Source organism: Bos indicus x Bos taurus, chromosome 9 (genome assembly GCF_003369695.1).
Source record: "Bos indicus x Bos taurus breed Angus x Brahman F1 hybrid chromosome 9, Bos_hybrid_MaternalHap_v2.0, whole genome shotgun sequence".
Taxonomy (NCBI): Eukaryota; Metazoa; Chordata; class Mammalia; order Artiodactyla; family Bovidae; genus Bos; species Bos indicus x Bos taurus.
The window spans coordinates 66,099,506-66,119,384 of record NC_040084.1 but is presented as its reverse complement, the minus strand read 5'-3'; the positions used below and the strand labels follow the sequence as shown (position 1 = coordinate 66,119,384).

The 19,879-nt window shown below is 35.2% G+C and overlaps 1 protein-coding gene across 15 annotated transcripts in view; it reads left to right on the top strand.

Moving 5' to 3' along the window:
* PTPRK (protein tyrosine phosphatase, receptor type K) overlaps positions 1–19,879 on the top strand; it is a 612,580-nt gene that overhangs the window by 581,098 nt on the left and 11,603 nt on the right. For 11 of the 15 annotated variants that reach the window (XM_027551492.1, XM_027551488.1, XM_027551485.1 and 8 more), the window contains 11 exons: positions 603–787; positions 2,487–2,574; positions 3,689–3,765; positions 3,972–3,989; positions 6,471–6,507; positions 8,535–8,632; positions 9,065–9,181; positions 15,987–16,141; positions 18,210–18,345; positions 18,561–18,710; positions 19,551–19,724. In XM_027551492.1, the coding sequence (XP_027407293.1) occupies positions 603–787; positions 2,487–2,574; positions 3,689–3,765; positions 3,972–3,989; positions 6,471–6,507; positions 8,535–8,632; positions 9,065–9,181; positions 15,987–16,141; positions 18,210–18,345; positions 18,561–18,710; positions 19,551–19,724 (1,235 nt within the window). The remainder of the gene's footprint in view (positions 1–602; positions 788–2,486; positions 2,575–3,688; positions 3,766–3,971; positions 3,990–6,470; positions 6,508–8,534; positions 8,633–9,064; positions 9,182–15,986; positions 16,142–18,209; positions 18,346–18,560; positions 18,711–19,550; positions 19,725–19,879) is intronic. The other 4 variants (XM_027551493.1, XM_027551494.1, XM_027551496.1 and 1 more) reach the window with 1 other exon arrangement.

Genomic DNA, 19,879 nt, shown 5'->3' with positions numbered 1-19,879 from the left:
AACCAAGGGAGTAGAGATGAAGTGTAAATGCACATGTAACCTGGCTGGCAGACATAGTGGGCTGTGGGCAGATTCTGTAAATGTTCAAGTTTATGGGTCTGGAGTATTTCATGGTAAAAAGTCCCAGGTGGAAGGGCATAGTAGGACCACAGTGGGGATGGGTTGCCTATATAGGGAGGTTGGGATATGGGTGGGAAAGAATTTGTTCAATTTAATCAACAATGAAAACACCTGTCCAATTGACAACTTGATCTTCTGGTCTCACAATATACTACTATGACTGCAGATACAAGAAAAAAGTCAAAACTCAGCAAAATCTCCCACTTATACTTCTTTAAAGTGGATCAGCTGTTTCTCTACATCTCACAGCATCTGTTGTCTTGCTTGTATACACATATTAATAATATTCCCTTACCTCCTACCTGGAGCTGAAGTAAAAGGCTTTGTCTTTATAGGGATGCTGCCCGAGGTCTGTACTATATTTCTTTCTTCCTCCTATTATCAGAAAGATCATAAGATCTTAAAATCTGCTTTGCATAGATATATATTAAACAAGGTAACTTTGTCTTTTTTTTAATCTTCTGGAATCTGAAACATGGCAGATGAGAACCACAGTGCTACAGCAGAATCCAGTCGTCTTCTTGATGTACCTCGCTACCTGTGTGAGGGGACAGAATCCCCTTACCAGACGGGACAGCTGCACCCAGCCATCAGGGTAGCCGACTTACTACAGCACATTAATCTCATGAAGACATCAGACAGCTATGGGTTCAAAGAGGAATATGAGGTGAAAGTTTCAATACTATGTTGAATCTTACTTCTAACCATGATACTCAGCAGAATTTAGCAGCTTTTCCTCCCATTTACATAGCAAGCACTGGAATACTCTGTAGACCCTCTAATCCTTTGTCTATGAACAATCTAGTGGGCATTTGAGGAGAAGGATGTAGATGATTGAAAAAAGGATACTTCCTGGAGGTATAGCTGGGTCAAAATTCATTTTAATAAAAAATATTGGATTCCATAATTTATTTTACTATGCTACTTAGAGACCAGTTTGTTAGACCTTATGTTTTCCCCACTCAAAAATCCATAGCAGAATATCTTGAGTCCTAGTGTACCTTTGCAGTTTCTGCCATTTGAATGACCTAAGCAGTGGATACTTGTCTGCCTCTTTGCGTGTTGACCCTCTGTTGAAAATAAGATCAAGCTATGGGTGTTAAATGTGTTACTTGTCACTCTGAGTTTTGTTTTGAGGATTATAGGTTGAGGGTGGCTGGGAAGAAAAACAGAGTACTGCAAATTCAGACAACAAAAAGCAGCCCAAAAAAAGGTGTGGGAAATTCTTTCATCCTTATTTCCCCTTCCTACCCAAAGTAAAACAGCAAGATTATACTACAGAGGAAGTTATTTAACTAAACATCCCAATGTACGTAATATAGCAAAAAGGAAATAGTTCTTTTGCTACTTTTCACTTATGAGAAATGTCACTCTGGGGTGTAGATGTACCTCCACCACCAAACACACACAGTTAAAATGAAAGAAGCCAAGGGGTACCTTACTTTGAAAGACCACCTAAAATATAATACCTTTAACTTCATAAGGAATCTTCTAAACATCGCCTTTTATTCACAGATTACTTGTTATACCTTAGTTTGGGAGTGAATGAAATTATTTTTGAATTTTGAATGTCGGTTTTAGATATAGGCTGGAAACACTATGCTGTGGTGACAAAATAGCACAAGGAATTACAATATTCTGTCAGAACTATTTGTTGTTGTTGTTCATTGCATGTGTATTCCTGTGTACCTCACTTCAAAGACCATTGGCTCTTTGAAGACCCCCTTTCTTGTGTTGAGCAAAGTTTTTAAGTTTTTCTGCAAAAATATATCTATACCCATATTTTAAATTGCTGCATATGGTAATTAAACCAATCAACAAATTCATCTGTTCCAAGATTCTTGGAGATGGTGACTCTTTTTAATTTTCATATGGTCTCTTGTTGTGGAGACTGAGTCCTTTTCATGATCTTCAAAGAAACTAAAATGTGATGTATTGCACATGATTTAATGAATAATTATGGGAGAAAACAGGTTTTCTTTGTCCTGTTAGAAATGCTAAAGGAAGCATATTTTTGAAAGATGCTCATTAAAAGTAGTTTTGAAGTCTCTGATGCTTTCTCTACTTCCGTCTCACAAAGCTGCAGTGATGTTAAATTTGAAATACTTTCAAGGCTCCCCGCCCCCCTGCTTTTTTTCCCCTAAAGTTGTTTCTTGTCCTCAATTTGAACTCAGTCCAATCCAAGATGAACAAGTATGAGTCCAACAAACAAGCTTTGAGGTCTGAAAATTGATCTTGTTCACTGCTGTAGGACTCCCTTCCTCCCTGAGAAAGTGGCTTTTACTATTTTAGTCTTTAAAACAGACAGACTTGATTCAAGGAAAGGAATTAAATTCAGTGTGCTTGTTAATTGTGCTTTTTTCTAGAGCTTCTTTGAAGGACAGTCAGCATCTTGGGATGTAGCTAAAAAAGATCAAAATAGAGCAAAAAACAGATATGGAAACATTATAGCATGTAAGTTCTCTTATGAGTCTTGATAAATGTAAAAGCCATGTGTAGAAGATAAAGGGTAAATTTTCAGTTACTCCTTCTATGGTTTTAAACTTTAAAAACAATCCCAGAGGATGGCGATCTGTATGAAGTAAGCTTTTTAATATTATAATAGCATTGGATATTGGCAGCAATTCTGAAATTGTCATCATTCTCATTAATTGACTCAGATTCTTCATCTTGTGGTGATAATGTGCTGCTGGATTTTATGTTTGCACATAAATGCCTGGAGGTGTCATTAACAACTGAAAATATTAGGATAATGAATATGAAGGATTTTTTTCATGGTAAATTACTATAACTGTTCCACCAAACACATTCAAGGTGGGAGTGTTATTCCTTCCATATACCTTGTTTCCTTTCTTGGAGCCAGTGCCTGAATCCCATTTGCTCCAAGTTATTTATCATTAGGGACTTCCTCCTGATTAAGTCTTCAAGGTGTATTCATGAGATAAATAAATTGATTTTATTCATATGAAACCGTAGGAGCAGTAAGAAAAGTGACAGATAGTTTAGCTTGTAACTAGCTGCCGATTTTACTTAGACTACTTTATTCTCAATTTAAATTATTTTACACTCTCTTTTGAATACATCAGAGTTTAACCTTTGTGAGAGTAACCATAACTCTCACAAAATAAGAAGTTGAGAGTAGGGTTTCGAAATTCACTCCCTAATTCTGTGGCCCATTTGCTGTAAAGTACAGGGAGAAAAGATCCCACCCATTTAAAATCATGCCTAACAAGCAAAATTAGGAGTTAAGGCAAGTTTAGTAATTCAGAAAAATTTATGACTGAAATGATGATTTATCAGACATTACTATCATGTCTACTAAAAATTTCCTAACTATGAAGATGCTAGTCATTGAAGCTTTCTTAACAAAATATTATCATCAAAATAAGTAATGAGTTCATTAAAGTTCTTGCATTTTTTCAAATGACTGGTATCCAATGAAATTTTGAAAGTATATTATGGATAATCTGTTGTTAACCACTGAATTATGTTAAGTTTCTACTAGGGTCATTGTCTCAAAACAGGGGGGAATTTTAATAGCTTTTATTTGATCCTTTAAAAATCTCAGATGATCACTCCAGAGTAATTTTGCAACCTGTTGAGGACGATCCTTCTTCAGATTACATTAATGCCAACTATATAGATGTAAGTATTTTTATCCTGCAGTATGCCCAATTTATTGGCTTATATATATATGTATATATATAAATCTTTTCCTTGTTATTACCTATAAAGTGATTGCTAGCTTTTTAAAATAAAGAACAAACTGTACACTTTTCTTTGTTCTGCGTCCTAGTACTTACTGACGTTGTTGTGCTTTCTTTCACACCTGACTTTGGTTTGGGCTGTAGATTTGGCTGTACAGGGATGTAAGTACCACTATATGTAAATAACAGCACCCTATTATAAATACTTAATGTAACTACTCTTAACTACAGTTTTTCCTAATGCTTACTACTAGTTCTCTCTGCATGCTTCACCTAACTAGCCTCATACAGTATATCTATGTTCATTTTTCTGTAACTCCTTTACATGTGTAAAGATCTATTTTACCTCCCTCCCTTTTCTATGTTTAGAAAAGCAGGATCATTTTTAGCTTTTGACAATTTATTATGTACTCGAGTTTTATTTGTTGATGGTTTCTGTTTCTGGCTTTTATCCTACCCTTCCCTAAACATATGTGAGAAGCTGGATAGTATGATGTGTATTAGTGTTTCTGAAATTTTACCTTTTTACATTTGACTTCTGATGTTAAAAATGGGTAGGGAGACTATTTTGTGGTGTGTGGTATTGGTTTGTAAAGTATTAAAATTACCCAGGCAAAATAATTATAAAATTGCATTTATAAAATACACATATCACACATATATATTGAATCATAAAAATGAAAGTTTGTTTTAATATACATTCCACTGTTCAGTGTTGGTTAAAACATATGTACATGCAAATCCTTTGTTTAATGCAAGTAATTATCAAATAAAATAAAATATTAAGGATGCAGTATACTACATCCAAGAAGGACAGGCTCTGTTCATATTTCTTGGTTCAAAATCACACTGGAAATTGCAAGAATTAATTCATCCCTCTGTCCCTCACTTTCCTCATCTTTACAATGGGGATAATAACAATACCACTAACCTCATCATTTTATTGTGAGAATTAAATGAAGTAATTCATGTTGATCATTTAGCACAATGCCTAGCACATATTAAGCACTCATTAAACTTCACTATTTAAAAAAATAGTTCAGGCATACTGAAATGAATTAATTCTAAATTTGTATTACTTGTAAGGCAAAAGATAGAAATATCAACAATTGCAGCATATATGATACATTTATAGATATGCAAAATATATGTATGATTAAGATCTAACTTTTTATAATTTCTATAAATAAGAAATAATTTTATCACATTTATTAAGTTCATGTTTTATAGTTATTTTGTGACTTGTCATTATTTATATATTTGAATTAATGAATTTTATTAACTATAGTCTTTGAGTATATTGGTTAAATTTTTGATCATTATTTTACTCTCATTCAATATGGAAAACTAAACAGTCTACTCTCTAGAATAAAAATATCAACAGTTCTCTGACAAATTCGTACTTGTTCTTACCTGTTTAGTTTAACCTTGGTTTTCTGCCAAGACCCTGGCAGGACATTTGGTCCTATCCAAAACATCCGTTAAAGACATTTGGTCCATACCAAAACATCCTTGATTTTTGCTCCTTTCCAAAATGTCCATGGAGACATTTGGTCTATGCCACAAGTCCTTGATATTTGGTGCCATCCAATACTATCTGGCATGGACCAAGTATGCTTATGGACATTTTGGATAGGAACAATTTTTAAGGACCTTTTGGCATGGACCAAATGTCTTATGGACATTTTGGGCACAACCGAGGGTCCTATAAATATCAACAATTTTTGGTATGCACCAAATGTCTTACAGATGTTTTGGATAGGACCAGATGGTCTGCTAACTCAGGCTTTTACTAAAGCCCTTTGCTGAAGACACAACAAAGACAAAACTTAACCCTATTAACATTTTTGCTACTAATGATCTATTGAAATTTAAATCAATTGAAAGCAACTGACAACTTATCTTTTATTTGGAGTAATTTCTTTATGGAACAATATCAAGTGCTTAACTATATAAAACTCTTGGCACACTATAAAAAGAAAGAAAAAAGTACTAAACGTTTTGTTCAGGATAAGATGCATTTTTTAAAAGATTTTTTTCCCTATATATGTGTGTACCTATAATTATGTGTGTGTAAATTAATATTATCAGCACATACAAAATAGTTTTGGCAGATTCCTGAACATATTATCAAATAGAAGTATTCTCTAAAAAAAATCTCAGCAGGACTTTGACTTGATGCACACATGCATTGTCCAGCTCTAACATTGGAATGTTCTGTTATTTTTTTATGGTTCTAATATGTCGTTGTCCATCTGTAATGCAGTGTGTTGTACTTTTGGATGATAAAATAAGAATTAATATTTTTGGACACAGTTTTGCCAGGAATGAAACTAAAGATTAACATGAAGGCATAAACATTGTAGTGAAACCAAACAAAATCTATAAAGTTATTTTCCAGCAAGCAAAACTCAATTGTGCAATATTTATTCTAATCAGACCCCTTAAAATATTTAATTTTTGTTTTATTTTTACCTTTCAGATAACCTAGGTTTGAGAAGTGAACTATGAGTTCACTACTCATTTCTGGACTTTTTACTATAACTTAATCTTAACAGGTGGTTGTCTTCATCTTTTTATGCCTTCATTCATTTATTTCTGACACTGATATAAAATGATGACCACTTTGTTCTCCTATTTTAGGGCTACCAGAGACCAAGCCACTACATTGCAACTCAAGGTAAACCTTTGCCTTTTTAAATAGAGTAGAATAACCAAATGATAATAGAGTAGAATAACCAAATGATAATAGAGTAGAATAATCAAATGATAACAGAGTAATCAAACTTGCTTAATTCATCTATATGATGTTTTCTTGAAATTTGATCTGAGTTAAAAAAAAAAAATCAGCTCTTCCAGTTAACACTGTTCTTTATTCATCTGTATAATACAGATTGTTTTATCTCTTTAACATGTATATAAATTAAACCTTGGTTTACTTTTTAAATTAAAAGTAAAATAGAACCTGCTGGTAGTCTTTGAGATTTGGTTCTTGGTATCTGGATGTCCCAGAGCACTAGTAAACAGTGCTGGGCAGAGAAATTACTTATTTTTGATGAAAGCAACTGAGATCTCATCTTATATAAGGTGCCTGTTTCCTTGCAACAGAGTTTGTTGGCCTGGCATGTAATAGTACCCAAGGCCAACATTGCTATAATGAGATGTTGGACTGTCTTGCAACAATTTTTTTTTTTCAAGTCAAGACTAAGACATAGAAAAGGGCTGAAGGGACCTTATTTGAGTTCATTCTTCGTGGAAAAGTAGAAGAAAGTGAAGAAATCTTGTTAGAGTGGCACACTGGAGAATAAAAGTATCCTAACGACCATACCAAGACCACCTCTAGTTATCTCCCCAAACTGACCACTGACCATCAGATAAGAAAACTGCACATCTTCTTTTATAAAAAAGGAAAGTAAAACAAAAGTTAATTTGCTGTTTTGACAGAGGTTATTTTCTAAGTGTTTTTCACATATCTTTGGAGTTACTGAGTTTAATTAATTATAAACTCTTTAAAGTTAGAAAGATCATCCATGGTGAATGATATTCTTGTTTCATGCTATAGGGTAAAGTTTAGCCCAGTAGATGCTTTTGCAGCTCAGAGATGATACCATAAATTAGAACATGTCCTTATGTATCTGATCAGAGAAGGTGATGGCACCCCACTCCAGTACTCTTGCCTGGAAAATCCCATGGACGTAGGAGCCTGGTAGGCTGCAATCCATGGGGTCACGAAGAGTCAGACACGACTGCGCGACTTCACTTTATATATCTGATAGTTCTTCATTAACCCCTAAACTTCACTGTTTATAAATGATGTGTGTATATTTAATTAGTAATGTGTGCTGTTTGGTTGATGGTGGCATAAGACTTCCTATTTTCCCATTTACATGAAGACGAATTAAAGTAACTTAGAGAGAGATATGGAGAAGGCAATGGCATCCCACTCCAGTACTTTTGCCTGGAAAATCCCATGGACAGAGGAGTCTGGTGGGCTGCAGTCCATGGGGTTGCTAGAGTTTGACACGACTGAGTGACTGCACTTTCACTTTTCACTTTTCACTTTCATGCATTGGAGAAGGAAATGGCAACCCACTCCAGTGTTCTTGCCTGGAGAATCCCAAGGACAGGGGAGCCTGGTGGGCTGCCATCTATGGGGTCGCACAGAGTTGGACACGACTGAAGCGACTTAGCAGCAGCAGCAGAGACAGATATAGCCCCTGCTTCCCTGGTGGCTCAGTGAATAAAGAATCTGCCTGCTAATGCAAGAGACACAAGTTTGATCACTGGGTCAGGAAGATCCCCTGGAGAAGAAATGGCAACCCACTTCAGTATTCTTGCCTGGGAAATCCCATGATCAGAAGAGCCTAGTGGGCTATTGTCCATGGGGTCGCAAAGAGTTGGACATGACTGAGTGGCCTATACAACAACAACAGAGACAGATATAAGTACCCTAAAAATTAGTGGTGTCTTCTGAATTTGAAAACACAGAAGGCAAACTGAAGCAAACAAACTTGTATATATCTATTTTTTGCCTTTAGTGTGAATTTAGATATGAATTGAATTGAATACTTTTAATGACATTTTGTGCTAGGCCTTTATGTTTTCTACTTTGGTTAATTTAGTTTATATTGTCCTTTTTCTTATCTACACTTCTTTTTAACTACAAAATTTCTCTGATAACATACTATTCAAATTCATTTTTTATAGGCCCAGTTCATGAAACAGTGTATGATTTCTGGAGAATGATTTGGCAAGAACAGTCTGCATGCATTGTGATGGTCACAAATTTAGTTGAAGTTGGCCGGGTAAGAGGCAAAAAACACCCTGTGTATTATAAAATATGAGTATAAGTTGAACAGCAATCCATAACACACTTAGAATAGAATACCATTCAATTGTTTGAAAAACTTTCTTAGGCATAGCATTTCAACTGAGTGCTCCTAAGTGAGTCTTTGATTGCTAAGAAATTATTTGATTTCTCATTTATTAAAGTAAATAAACTTTGATTTTATGTTAGAATCTAGTTCCATTGTCAGGCTTGTATGTTTTTATGAGATTACACAAAATCTTTCTATCTGTTGTGTTACAGATTATTTTATGTATGTATTTTTTTATTATTTATGGATTTTTAAACTGTCTTTTAACTATGACCTGAAGAGTTATCACTGAAATTAAATCATCTTGGTTAATGTGTATTATATATTCAGGTTGACCTATATATACTTTTTGTCATTTAGGTTAAATGCTATAAGTATTGGCCTGATGATACCGAAGTTTATGGTGACTTCAAAGTAACTTGTGTAGAAATGGAACCACTGGCTGAATATGTAGTTAGGACATTCACCCTGGAAAGGGTAAGTACCCTAACGTTCTACAATATTAAGTATATTGAAATTGTTTCTTTTTTTTTCTTTTTTTAAAATATAAACTTATTTATTTTAATTGGAGGTTAATTACTTTACAATATTGTATTGGTTTTGCCATACATCCCTGTCAAGAGTTGTTTTAAGGATGCTATAAAATCCATCTATTTATTTATTCATTTCACAAGTATTTATTTGAGAGCATAACACGTACCAGGCATGTTTCTGAACCTTAAGACACATTAAACCCTTTCTTTTGTGGAGCTTATAATCTGTTGAGGGGAAAAAGGCAGTAAAAGTTAATAAATAAATACATCATATAGTTTGAAAAGTACCGTGTATAAAAATAATGTTGGGAATGGAAACAGGGAACATTGCTGAGGTAGAGGAAGGAATAGTTTACAGTTTTAAAAGAATGATCGGGAAAGGAGTAGTTGAAAAAGTAACATGTGATAAAGGCTTGAAGGAAATGAGGGAAAGAGTAATATATCCCATGGAAGGATTATATCCCAGGGTGAGTGTCCCTGGCAGAATATTCCTGATGGAGGGAACAGTGATTTCATAGACCTAGAGGCATGATATTCCTGTCTCAGTGAGAAATATACTGGAGTCTAGGGTATTGAGAGATAGGTAAATGAAAGGGAAAGAAATGTGATTTAAAGTCAGGGAAATTACAGAGCCAGATAAGTGAGGTCTTGTGAGCCACTATGATGATTTTAGTTTGTATGAAAGGTAAAAGTAGCCGGCCATTGGAGGGTTTGAGCCCAGGAGTAATATAATCTGACTTTTTTTTTAAAATAGGTTCAGAAAGACTAAAGCTAGTGGGCAGTGTGAGAGGACTAAAGTAAGACATAAAAGCAATAACATACATTGTTACAGAAAAGTTTAATAAATTTGACCACACAAAAGTATAAAATTATCTGTATCAAAATAATTAATTAAAAGATGTACACACAACAAAGAAATTGTGATTATTTACTATTCTTAACTCATAGCTTTAATATAAATATAAAGGAAATACTAGAATCTCTGCCCCACAAAAAAGCAACTGCTAACATGCCTATTGAAAATGTTTAACCTCATGTGCTGATATACCATTTTTTTCCTTTTTTTTTAATAAAAATTTATTTATTTTAATTGGAGGTTAATTATTTTACAATATTGTATTGGATTTGCCATACATCAACATGAATCCACCACAGGTATACACGTGTTCCCCATCCCGAACAGCAAGCACTTTTAGAAAAATAATAATAATTCGGATTGATTTTAAGAGTATGATGAGACATATTTTCATGTGTTGCTGATCATATTTAAATTGCCATAAACCCTCTGGCTTTCCAGGTGACACTAGTGGGAAAGAACATGCCTGCCAATACAGGAGACATAAGGGACATGGGTTCAATCCCTGGGTCGGGAAGATCCCCTAGAGAAGGGCATGGCAACCCACTCCAGTATTCCTTCCTGGAAAATCCCATGGACAGAGGACCCTGGCAGGCTATAGTCCATAGGGTCGCACAGAGTTGGACACAACTGAAGCAACTTAGCACACATGCACACAAGCTCTCTGTAAATCAGTAAAGCAATTTATCTACAGAATTTTAAAATATTGATATCATTTGACCACTAATTTTACCTTCCATGCACCTATCCTAAGAAATTTATTTAAACTACAATTGACTTCATGGGCTTCCCTAATTGTTCGGTTGGTAAAGAACCCATCTGCAATGAGGGAGATCCGGGTTCCATTCCTGGGTTGGGAAGATCTCCTGGAGAAGGGAAAGGCTACCCACTCCAGTATTCTGGCCTGGAGAATTCCATGGACTGTATAGCCCACGGGGTCGCAAAAGTCAGACACGGATGAGCGACTTTGACTTTCAGTTCACAATGACTTCATATATAGTCGTAGATATTTTACATAGCCGTAAATGTCCACAATAAAGTTATACATCCATGATCTAGAAATACCACTCTTTATAAATGATATTTAAAAGTAATTTTACAAACATAAAAAATAATTAGGGGAAATATTAAGTGGAAAATTACCAGTATACAGAGCAATATAATTATGATTATCATATTTATAAAGTATGTATGAGAATTTCTTAGACAAATCAAGCAAAATAAGCAAAGATGTAGGAGATTTCAAGAAAAGAACCATCAAACATGATTTAATGAATAGCTAGATTCCATTATCATCAAAAGAATGTGGAATATATATTCTTCTTATAACTTCATTTAAGCTTATGAAAAGTCAATCATGCCTTTGCTGTCCACCTGGAACTATCATAACACGGTTCATCGGCTCTGCGTGCATGCTAAGTCAAATCAGTGGTGTCCGAGTCTCTGTGGCCATATGGGCTGTAGCCTGCCAGTCTCTTCTGTTCATGGGATTCTGCAGGCAACAAAATGAAGTGGGTTGCCATGCCCTCCTCCAGGAGGTCCTCCCCACCCAGGGATTGATCCCACCTCTCTTATGTCTCCTGCATTGGCAGACAGGTTCTTTACCACTAGCGCTACCTGGGAAGCCCCTCATTGGCTATACTCCAATATAAAATAAAGAGTTAAAAAGAAATCAATCACAAACTTAGTTATAAAGGAAACTTAAATACATAATAAAAATTCAAAATGTTTCCAAAATCCAGTGGAAAATAACAACAAATCACTGACCAGCAGCTCCCTAAATTAGACTCAGAAATCACCAAAGTCCTCTTGTGAATAATCTTTGAATGAACTATTGCCTTCTGATGCAAAGAGCCGACTCATTAGAAAAGACCCTGATGCTGGGAAAGATTGAAGGCAGGAGGAGAAGGTGATGACAGAGGATGAGATGGTTGGATAGCATCACTGACTCAATGGACATGAGTTTGAGCAGGCTCCGGGAGATGGTGAAGGACAGGGAAGCCTGGCATGCTTCAGTCCATGGGGTCGCAAAGAGTCAGACACGACTGAGTGACTGAACAACAATTGCCTCAGAACTAAAATTATATTATGAAGATAAATAATTTTATATCAAAATATTCTACAAGTTAGGAGAAAAATATATAATCAAAAGTGATTTCTATTTTGAAAGATAGTCTAAATCTTTAAAAAAAAAAACAGTTAAACTAGAATATCAGGAAAAAAGTCAATAAAACAAAGGGAAAAATAAATATAAAAATGCTGCTGCTGCTGCTAAGTCGCTTCAGTCGTGTCCGACTCTGTGTGACCCCATAGACGGCAGCCCACCAGGCTCCCCTGTCCCTGGGATTCTCCAGGCAAGAACACTGGAGTGGGTTGCCATTTCCTTCTCCAATGCATGAAAGTGAAAAGTGAAAGTGAAGTCTCTCAGTTGTGTCCCACTCGTAGTGACCCCACGGACTGCAGCCTACCAGGTTCCTCCATCCATGGGATTTTCCAGGCAAGGATACTGGAGTGGGGTGCCATTGCCTTCTCCAATATAAAAATGAGACACTGACAAAAAAAAATAAATTTAATCAAAAATCTATTTCCTTGAAAAGATCGATAAAGTAACTAAACTACTTGTCAATTCCAAATGAAGAGCAATCAAAACAAAATATGTGACAAAAGGGACAGAGCTCTAGCTATACCTGCTATTAAGAAAGTTATATTATGTGTGAACTTAGAGACAGATCTTAGTCTAGATACAATGAAATCCTAGGAAATAATAATTTCCAGTATTTAACCCAAAGAGAGATCAGGATCTGAACAGCTGGTAAAAGAAAATAAGAGTGTTGAAATTTGCCATTAAAATTGCATTATGGGTTCATAATTGAGGTGTCTTTAACCTCTAAAGAATAACTAAGGAATAGCTAATGCCTAAGTTAATCAAAGTATTTAGGCCGTAGAAAAACCATTAAAACCAACTAAATATATTTTAAAAGCAAGCAGAACTGTGATGACAGAACCACATAAAGATAGGACTCTCTCAAGCTCTTCTCTGTCTCTCTTTTTAGATCTCTGCCTGTTTCTCTTTCTCAAGTATGCACACATACATACATTGCAGACCAGTTTAATTCAGGATATACTGAAAATGTGAATCCAGGACTGAATTAAGATCACTACATGATTTATCATGATTATTTTTTTAAGAATTCAAGGATTTTACAACTGTGGTAGGAAATCTAGAAGAATATTTCATTATCTCAGTGCATTAAAGGAGCAAAATCCTGTGATTTCATTAATAAATATTGTAATGCACTTAGTTTTATTTAAAAGACATTTATAGTAATACTCTAATTATATTAGAAAGAATAAGGAGACTCCCTAAACATGATAAAGCTGTTTCAACAATAACCAGTAGCACACATATTAAGGAGTGAAAAACTAGAGGCATTGAAGTTATTAATATAATCAGAGATGTAATGTGGATAATCATGCTCACTAGTGTCCAACATTTTTGGAAGCTCTAGGAAATTAAATAAGACAACAAAAGGAATAAATGGCAAAACTATTAAAAAGGGTGAAATTATTTTAAGGTGTAATGATTTTATACAAAAAAAAGCTAGTTAGAAAATTTAAAAAAAGAAAATCAAAATTAGTTAAGTGACTAATTCAAGACATATTTCATTATATTATTAATAAAGATATAGATTTTTAAAAATCTCTTTCATAATAACAAAAATTCTTAAGTGTCTGTTATTGTTGTTGTCCAATTCTTTGTGACCTCATAGATTGTAGCCCACCAGGCTCCTCTGTCCATGGAATTCTCGAGGCAAGAATACTAGAGTGGGTTGCCATTTCCTTCTACAGGGGAGCATTGCAACACAGGGATTGAACCTACATCTCCTGTATTGCAGGCAGATTCTTCACCACTGAGAAACCTGAGAAGCCCTCTGAAGGATCTAGAAATATATTTAGCAAGAAAAAAAACAGGTCCTAAGTGAATAAAACCATTACAAATGTGTTGAAGGACACAAAGATATGAATAAATGGAGACATGCCCCATGTCCCAGAATGGGAATACTTGGCATTAATACCTCCTTATGGAGTTGATACAATACTAATTATAACATTCAGTTCAGTCGCTCAGTCATGTCCGACTCTTTGCGACCCCATGAATCGCAGCACGCCACGCCTCCCTGTCCATCACCAACTCCCGGAGTTCACTCAGACTCACGTCCATCGAGTCAGTGATGCCATCCAGCCATCTCATCCTCTGTCATCCCCTCTTCCTCCTGCCCCCAATCCCTCCCAGCATCAGTCTTTTCCAATGAGTCAACTCTTCACATGAGGTGGCCAAAGGACTGGAGTTTCAGCTTTAGCATCATTCCTTCCAAAGAAATCCCAGGGCTGATCTCCTTCAGAATGGACTGGTTGGATCTCCTTGCAGTCCAAGGGACTCTCAAGAGTCTTCTCCAACACCACAGTTCAAAAGCATCAATTCTTCAGCGCTCAGCCTTCTTCACAGTGCAACTGTCACATCCATACATGACCACAGGAAAAACCGTAGCCTCATTACTAGGGTTTATTTTTAATTTATTTTCCTCATATAAAAAACACTGGAAAAGAGTAATTTTTTAAAAAACCATATATTTGAAAATTACTCAGGAAAGTTAAGTAAAATGAAAAATAAGAAAACATGCACTGCCAGATATTAAAATTTTCTAAAAAGAGCAATACCCTTACAGCAACTCCAGCAAAAGGATCAATGCTGAGGAGATGGTCTTTGAACAATGTATGGCCTTCCTCAGTAAAGTTGACTTCAAAAGTACTTAAGAGAGTGATTTTACTTGTATGATTCCATAGTGATGTTTATCATTGTTACTGTTATACTTATTTGTTGAGCCCTGCTTTGTGTGGGGTTTTGTACTTGGAACAGAAAAGAAAAAGAATTATAAGATGTGATCTCTGGCTTCCAAGGCTTTGGTGATATTTAGGATAGAATCTAAAGATAAAATTTCTCATTTAGTTCATTTATTTCATGCAATTTTTTCTACCTTTTCTGAGGAACAAGTGAGATTGAGATTTCACAGAGCTCATAGTAGAGTTGTAAATATATAGACTATAGTGGTGCTTGAGGGGCCACAAATGTGGATTCTTAAAAATAAACTCTGCAGCATCTCATCTGAATTTTCCAAGTGCTGTTCATACAATCTATGGGCTTCTTTTAACAAAAAGGAAGGGAAAAGTTTGAAATGTGCATTTAAATGTCTCTCTAAAAATTAACCCAATAGGAGAAAAGCACAGCGATGGATGTTTGCTTCTTTCAGTTTGTGTTTTTGTTGCTATAAATAATCCTTTGTGTGCTGATTTATTTCACAGAGTTAAGAAAATAGGCTGGCCAAAGAACAGTTTAGCTGTCTGTATATTTTTACAAACCCATCTAGAGTAGCACTGTTCTGGAAAATCCCTACATGCCATGCTTCAAAACCATTTTCAACATGGATAAGCAAAGCATTAAAATCTCTTTGTGAGGTGAGAAGCAGAAAGTTGCTTTTATACACCACTTGAGAACTCAGTGCGTTGGGTCAACAGGGCAGCATTTTAACTTCCCGTTTCTTCCTTTTCCCCTAATCATTTTATGTGTTGTCATTCCAAATAAGGAACAGACTGTCAGGGTAAATAAAATTTACCCAGACTTACAGAACTGAGCAAGACTTCTTATTTTCTTTCTTTGGCAGTTGTCTGAAAATAAAGGTAAGCTCCTAGGCCATGTCAGCATCCTTTTTCAGCAAAAGCAGTATTTTTGATAAATTTCTTATGTTTTTTCGTTGTCAGTCAGGTCTAGTACCCATGGTTGTCTTTAATGGCTCTATTTTGGTCCTTGAAAACACTTCTTTATGTCTTTGCACAGAGGGGATACAATGAGATCCGTGAAGTTAAACAGTTCCATTTCACTGGCTGGCCTGACCATGGCGTGCCCTACCACGCTACTGGCCTCCTGTCCTTCATCCGGCGGGTCAAATTCTCCAACCCTCCCAGCGCTGGTCCCATCGTTGTGCATTGCAGGTGAGTGGTGGTCCAATCGACATTGACTTTGTGCAGCCAGCTTTTTTAAAGTATCCAAACAAGGCTTGTAAACACAAAAACTAATGCATGCTTACAAGGTTCCAGTTTGCAAGTATAACAGATAAGGTAAAACAGCAATAAAATAAAAGTTAGCTTCTAAGGAGGATATAAAAGAAACTTCAGAAATAAATGCATTCATCTTAATGTGTGTAGTATTGTCCATAATTGCGAGTGTAGAAACTCTGCCTTTTAGTGGCAACATCTGCATATGTGTTGTGGTTTTTTTTAATCACTTTTGCAAAGCCTATATAGTATGGAATAGTAGGTAAAGCCAGAGAGTTCTTGCCAATGTAATAAATTCCTAATAGAATCCCAGCTTTTAGAACTATATTTGAGGCATACAAAGTTATTAAATGGCCTAAATTACAAGAATTTGTGCTGTAAAACATCTACTTCAAGAATTTTTTTAAAAGCCATCCCTCAGAGGACCTTGAAAACTACATTAGTAAAATCCAGCATATATATGCCAGAAAAATGTGAATATTATCCAGACTTTCTTTTGATTAGAAACTTCTCTTAAAACAAGTACCCAGAGACACTAAAAGCAAATTACATGGCCTCATTTTGAGATATGAATAGAAAAATATATACTGAATTTGAAAAGCTTTTCCTAAATGCTGCACACCATTCTCAAATACTATCCCTTCCAAGGTACATAATAGGTTGTGCTTAAGCATTTTTCTTTCCCTGAAAGTCCAACCTATTCAGTATTTAAATGACCACATATGAAAGGGGAAAAATAAAACAACAAAGAATGAAATAAAAGTAAGGCGTCTCATTAGGATCAGATACTGTGTACCTTGAAAAAAAAAAAAATCTACAATTCAATCCTCCTCAACAAATCTGATGTACTCTTCAATTACTTTCCTGTCTCAAACCCTGGGAACAGTGACTGAGAAGATGGTAGGCAAGAAAAAGAAAGAGATAGCCACAATACCTTTGACTTAAATTTCTTAAAGAACAATTAAGTTTAAGAGAAATGACCAAATCCAGACTTCAAAGAAATAATGTTAATAGTCTATCTGTGCATTTAGAAAATGAGATAAATGGGTTTTCAATTATGTAGTGTCTTGACTTATCATAGAGTTTTCCTTTCCTGTGAATTGCCTGCTTCAGTAGTGCTCCAACAGTCTCAGATATGCTCTCGAAACACAAGTGTCATTTTCTACTTCCACTTGGGCATCTGAACTTACGGAAGAGAGGGAGCTGACTACAAAGTGATTTTTCCATAAAAATCCAAACTATACCTTTTTGCTCCATTGACTTATATGTATAAAACTGGAGAAATCTTCCCAATGGGTAAAATAATCAACAGTATATTATGATTCGACTACTGAATTAAATACAGGAAGATAGTATTATCTTTGTGACCTGTTAAGAATTATATTTCATACTTAACAATTTATTTTCATTTTTTCTTTGGATCACCATGTAAATATTCTTTCTACTGTTGGTCTCCTCCCCAGTAATAACGAACATTTTCATCCCCACCCTCACTATTAACACTTCCCCTGAAATGTGACTCCTCAGATTTTCCATTTAAAGGTTTTAGATTAATGTTCTTTTGCCTTGACCAGAAACTGTCTTCCTAAGACAGCACCGCTGCATTTTGCTAGAGTGCCCACAACGACATCAGTATGAGTCTATCTCAGATGAAATTTTAAAGCATAAATCCATTCCTTGATCAATTCTATGAGCTTGAAATTTTTGTAAAATGAAGACTGTGTATAAGAGCTGTGAAACTTCAGTGCCATCTATACATGATTTTCAAAACACAATTTGATTTACAAAGTTTATATTTTTTAATTTGTTCCAATTCTCAGTTTACACCAAAGTAGGTTCTCTACATTGAAGCTATTTGTTCATTAACAAGCATTTACACAGTACATACAAATTATGTCTTATACTTTGTTGAATCAATTTGATTCCACTTATTTGAAAATCGGATGGGTCTTTCAATTTGTATAGACATGCTTCCTGCAGTTCTTTAGATCTGCTTATTTTTCAGTGCTGGTGCTGGACGAACTGGTTGTTACATTGTGATTGACATCATGCTGGACATGGCTGAAAGAGAGGGTGTTGTTGACATCTACAACTGTGTCAAAGCCTTAAGATCTCGTCGTATCAATATGGTCCAGACAGAGGTGTGTTGATTGTTGATTAACCTCAGGTGGTCTTTCTTGGTTTGCTTTCCAACATTTATCAAACTAAATAGTAGGTATTTGTCCCATAGAATCAATAGTAACTCATCAAGTCATAGAAAAAATATTGGTATTTTTATTAATATTTTTATATAGAGAAAATTCTTTGATGACAGGAAACTTGTATTAAAATACGAAAATTTTATTTCTTTTGATAGGAACAGTACATTTTTATTCATGATGCCATTTTAGAGGCCTGCTTATGTGGAGAAACTGCCATACCTGTTTGTGAATTTAAAGCTGCATATTTTGATATGATTAGAATAGACTCCCAGACAAACTCTTCACATCTCAAAGATGAATTCCAGGTATTTATTATTTCTAGAGATTTTTTATGAGTAACTTATTACAATTTGTCCTGGACATTCCTAATTCTTCCAAGGAATGTCTTTCAAGTCAAATTTATAACCTTTGACCCTATTTTAAGTATAATATAATACATGTCTCTTTCATTATACAGTTATACAAAGTTATAGAGTCAACTTTTGTATTAATGAGCTCATATCATATCTGCTGTATTTTGAAGGACGAATGAATTCAGACTCAGGGAAAAGTATGGGGAAAAGGTACCATAAAAGTCAAATTTAGTGATAATTTGTGTGTATTTACAATCTTTTTTAAAATGCAGTCTTATAGATTTTGACCTTCTGTGTCACTCAAGCACGTTAATAATAATAGCTGGAGTTTGTGCAAAACATCATCTCTAAATAATCCCAAATGTTTTCACTGCCCTTAAAACATCCCCAAAACTGTTGACTATGAAATCAAGAATAACTCTAAAAACCTAATACTTTGATTCTTTGCCCAGTGCTCTTGGCCATAGCGTGTCCTCAAATCTGGCACATTAAAATGTTATTACAAATTATAAATTTGATGATGGGGCATCATCATGGGCTGCTCTGACTGCATTTTCTTTGGTTAGACAATACCTTTCGCAGGTTGCTGTGTTGTTTAGCATCCCTTTCCCTTGTCACTTCTCAGGCTTTAGGAGCTTTAACTACGAAGTCTGTCAGCCTGTCATCATGGCAAATGTCATTGACTTGCACAAATCCTTTTCTTTTTACTTGGCCTCCTAAATGCCTGATAGATCTGTGTTATGCTATGAAATGGGTCACTGTCTTTTAACCTGGGTTCCCTTTTCTTTCCAGACCTTGAATTCAGTCACCCCTCGACTACAAGCTGAGGACTGCAGTATAGCATGCCTGCCAAGGAACCATGACAAGAACCGTTTTATGGACATGCTGCCACCTGACAGATGTCTGCCTTTTTTAATTACAATTGATGGGGAGAGTAGTAACTACATCAATGCTGCTCTTATGGATGTAAGAGACTGCTCTCTTTGTTAGTGTAAAATGTAATGAAAAGCTGCAAAATTGATGAACACTGGCTAGGTTCTCTTTTCAAGAAAATTTAAATGGCCTAAAAAGGAAAAGTAGAAACATTCATTGTAATACAAAATTTTTTGGACAATGATTTT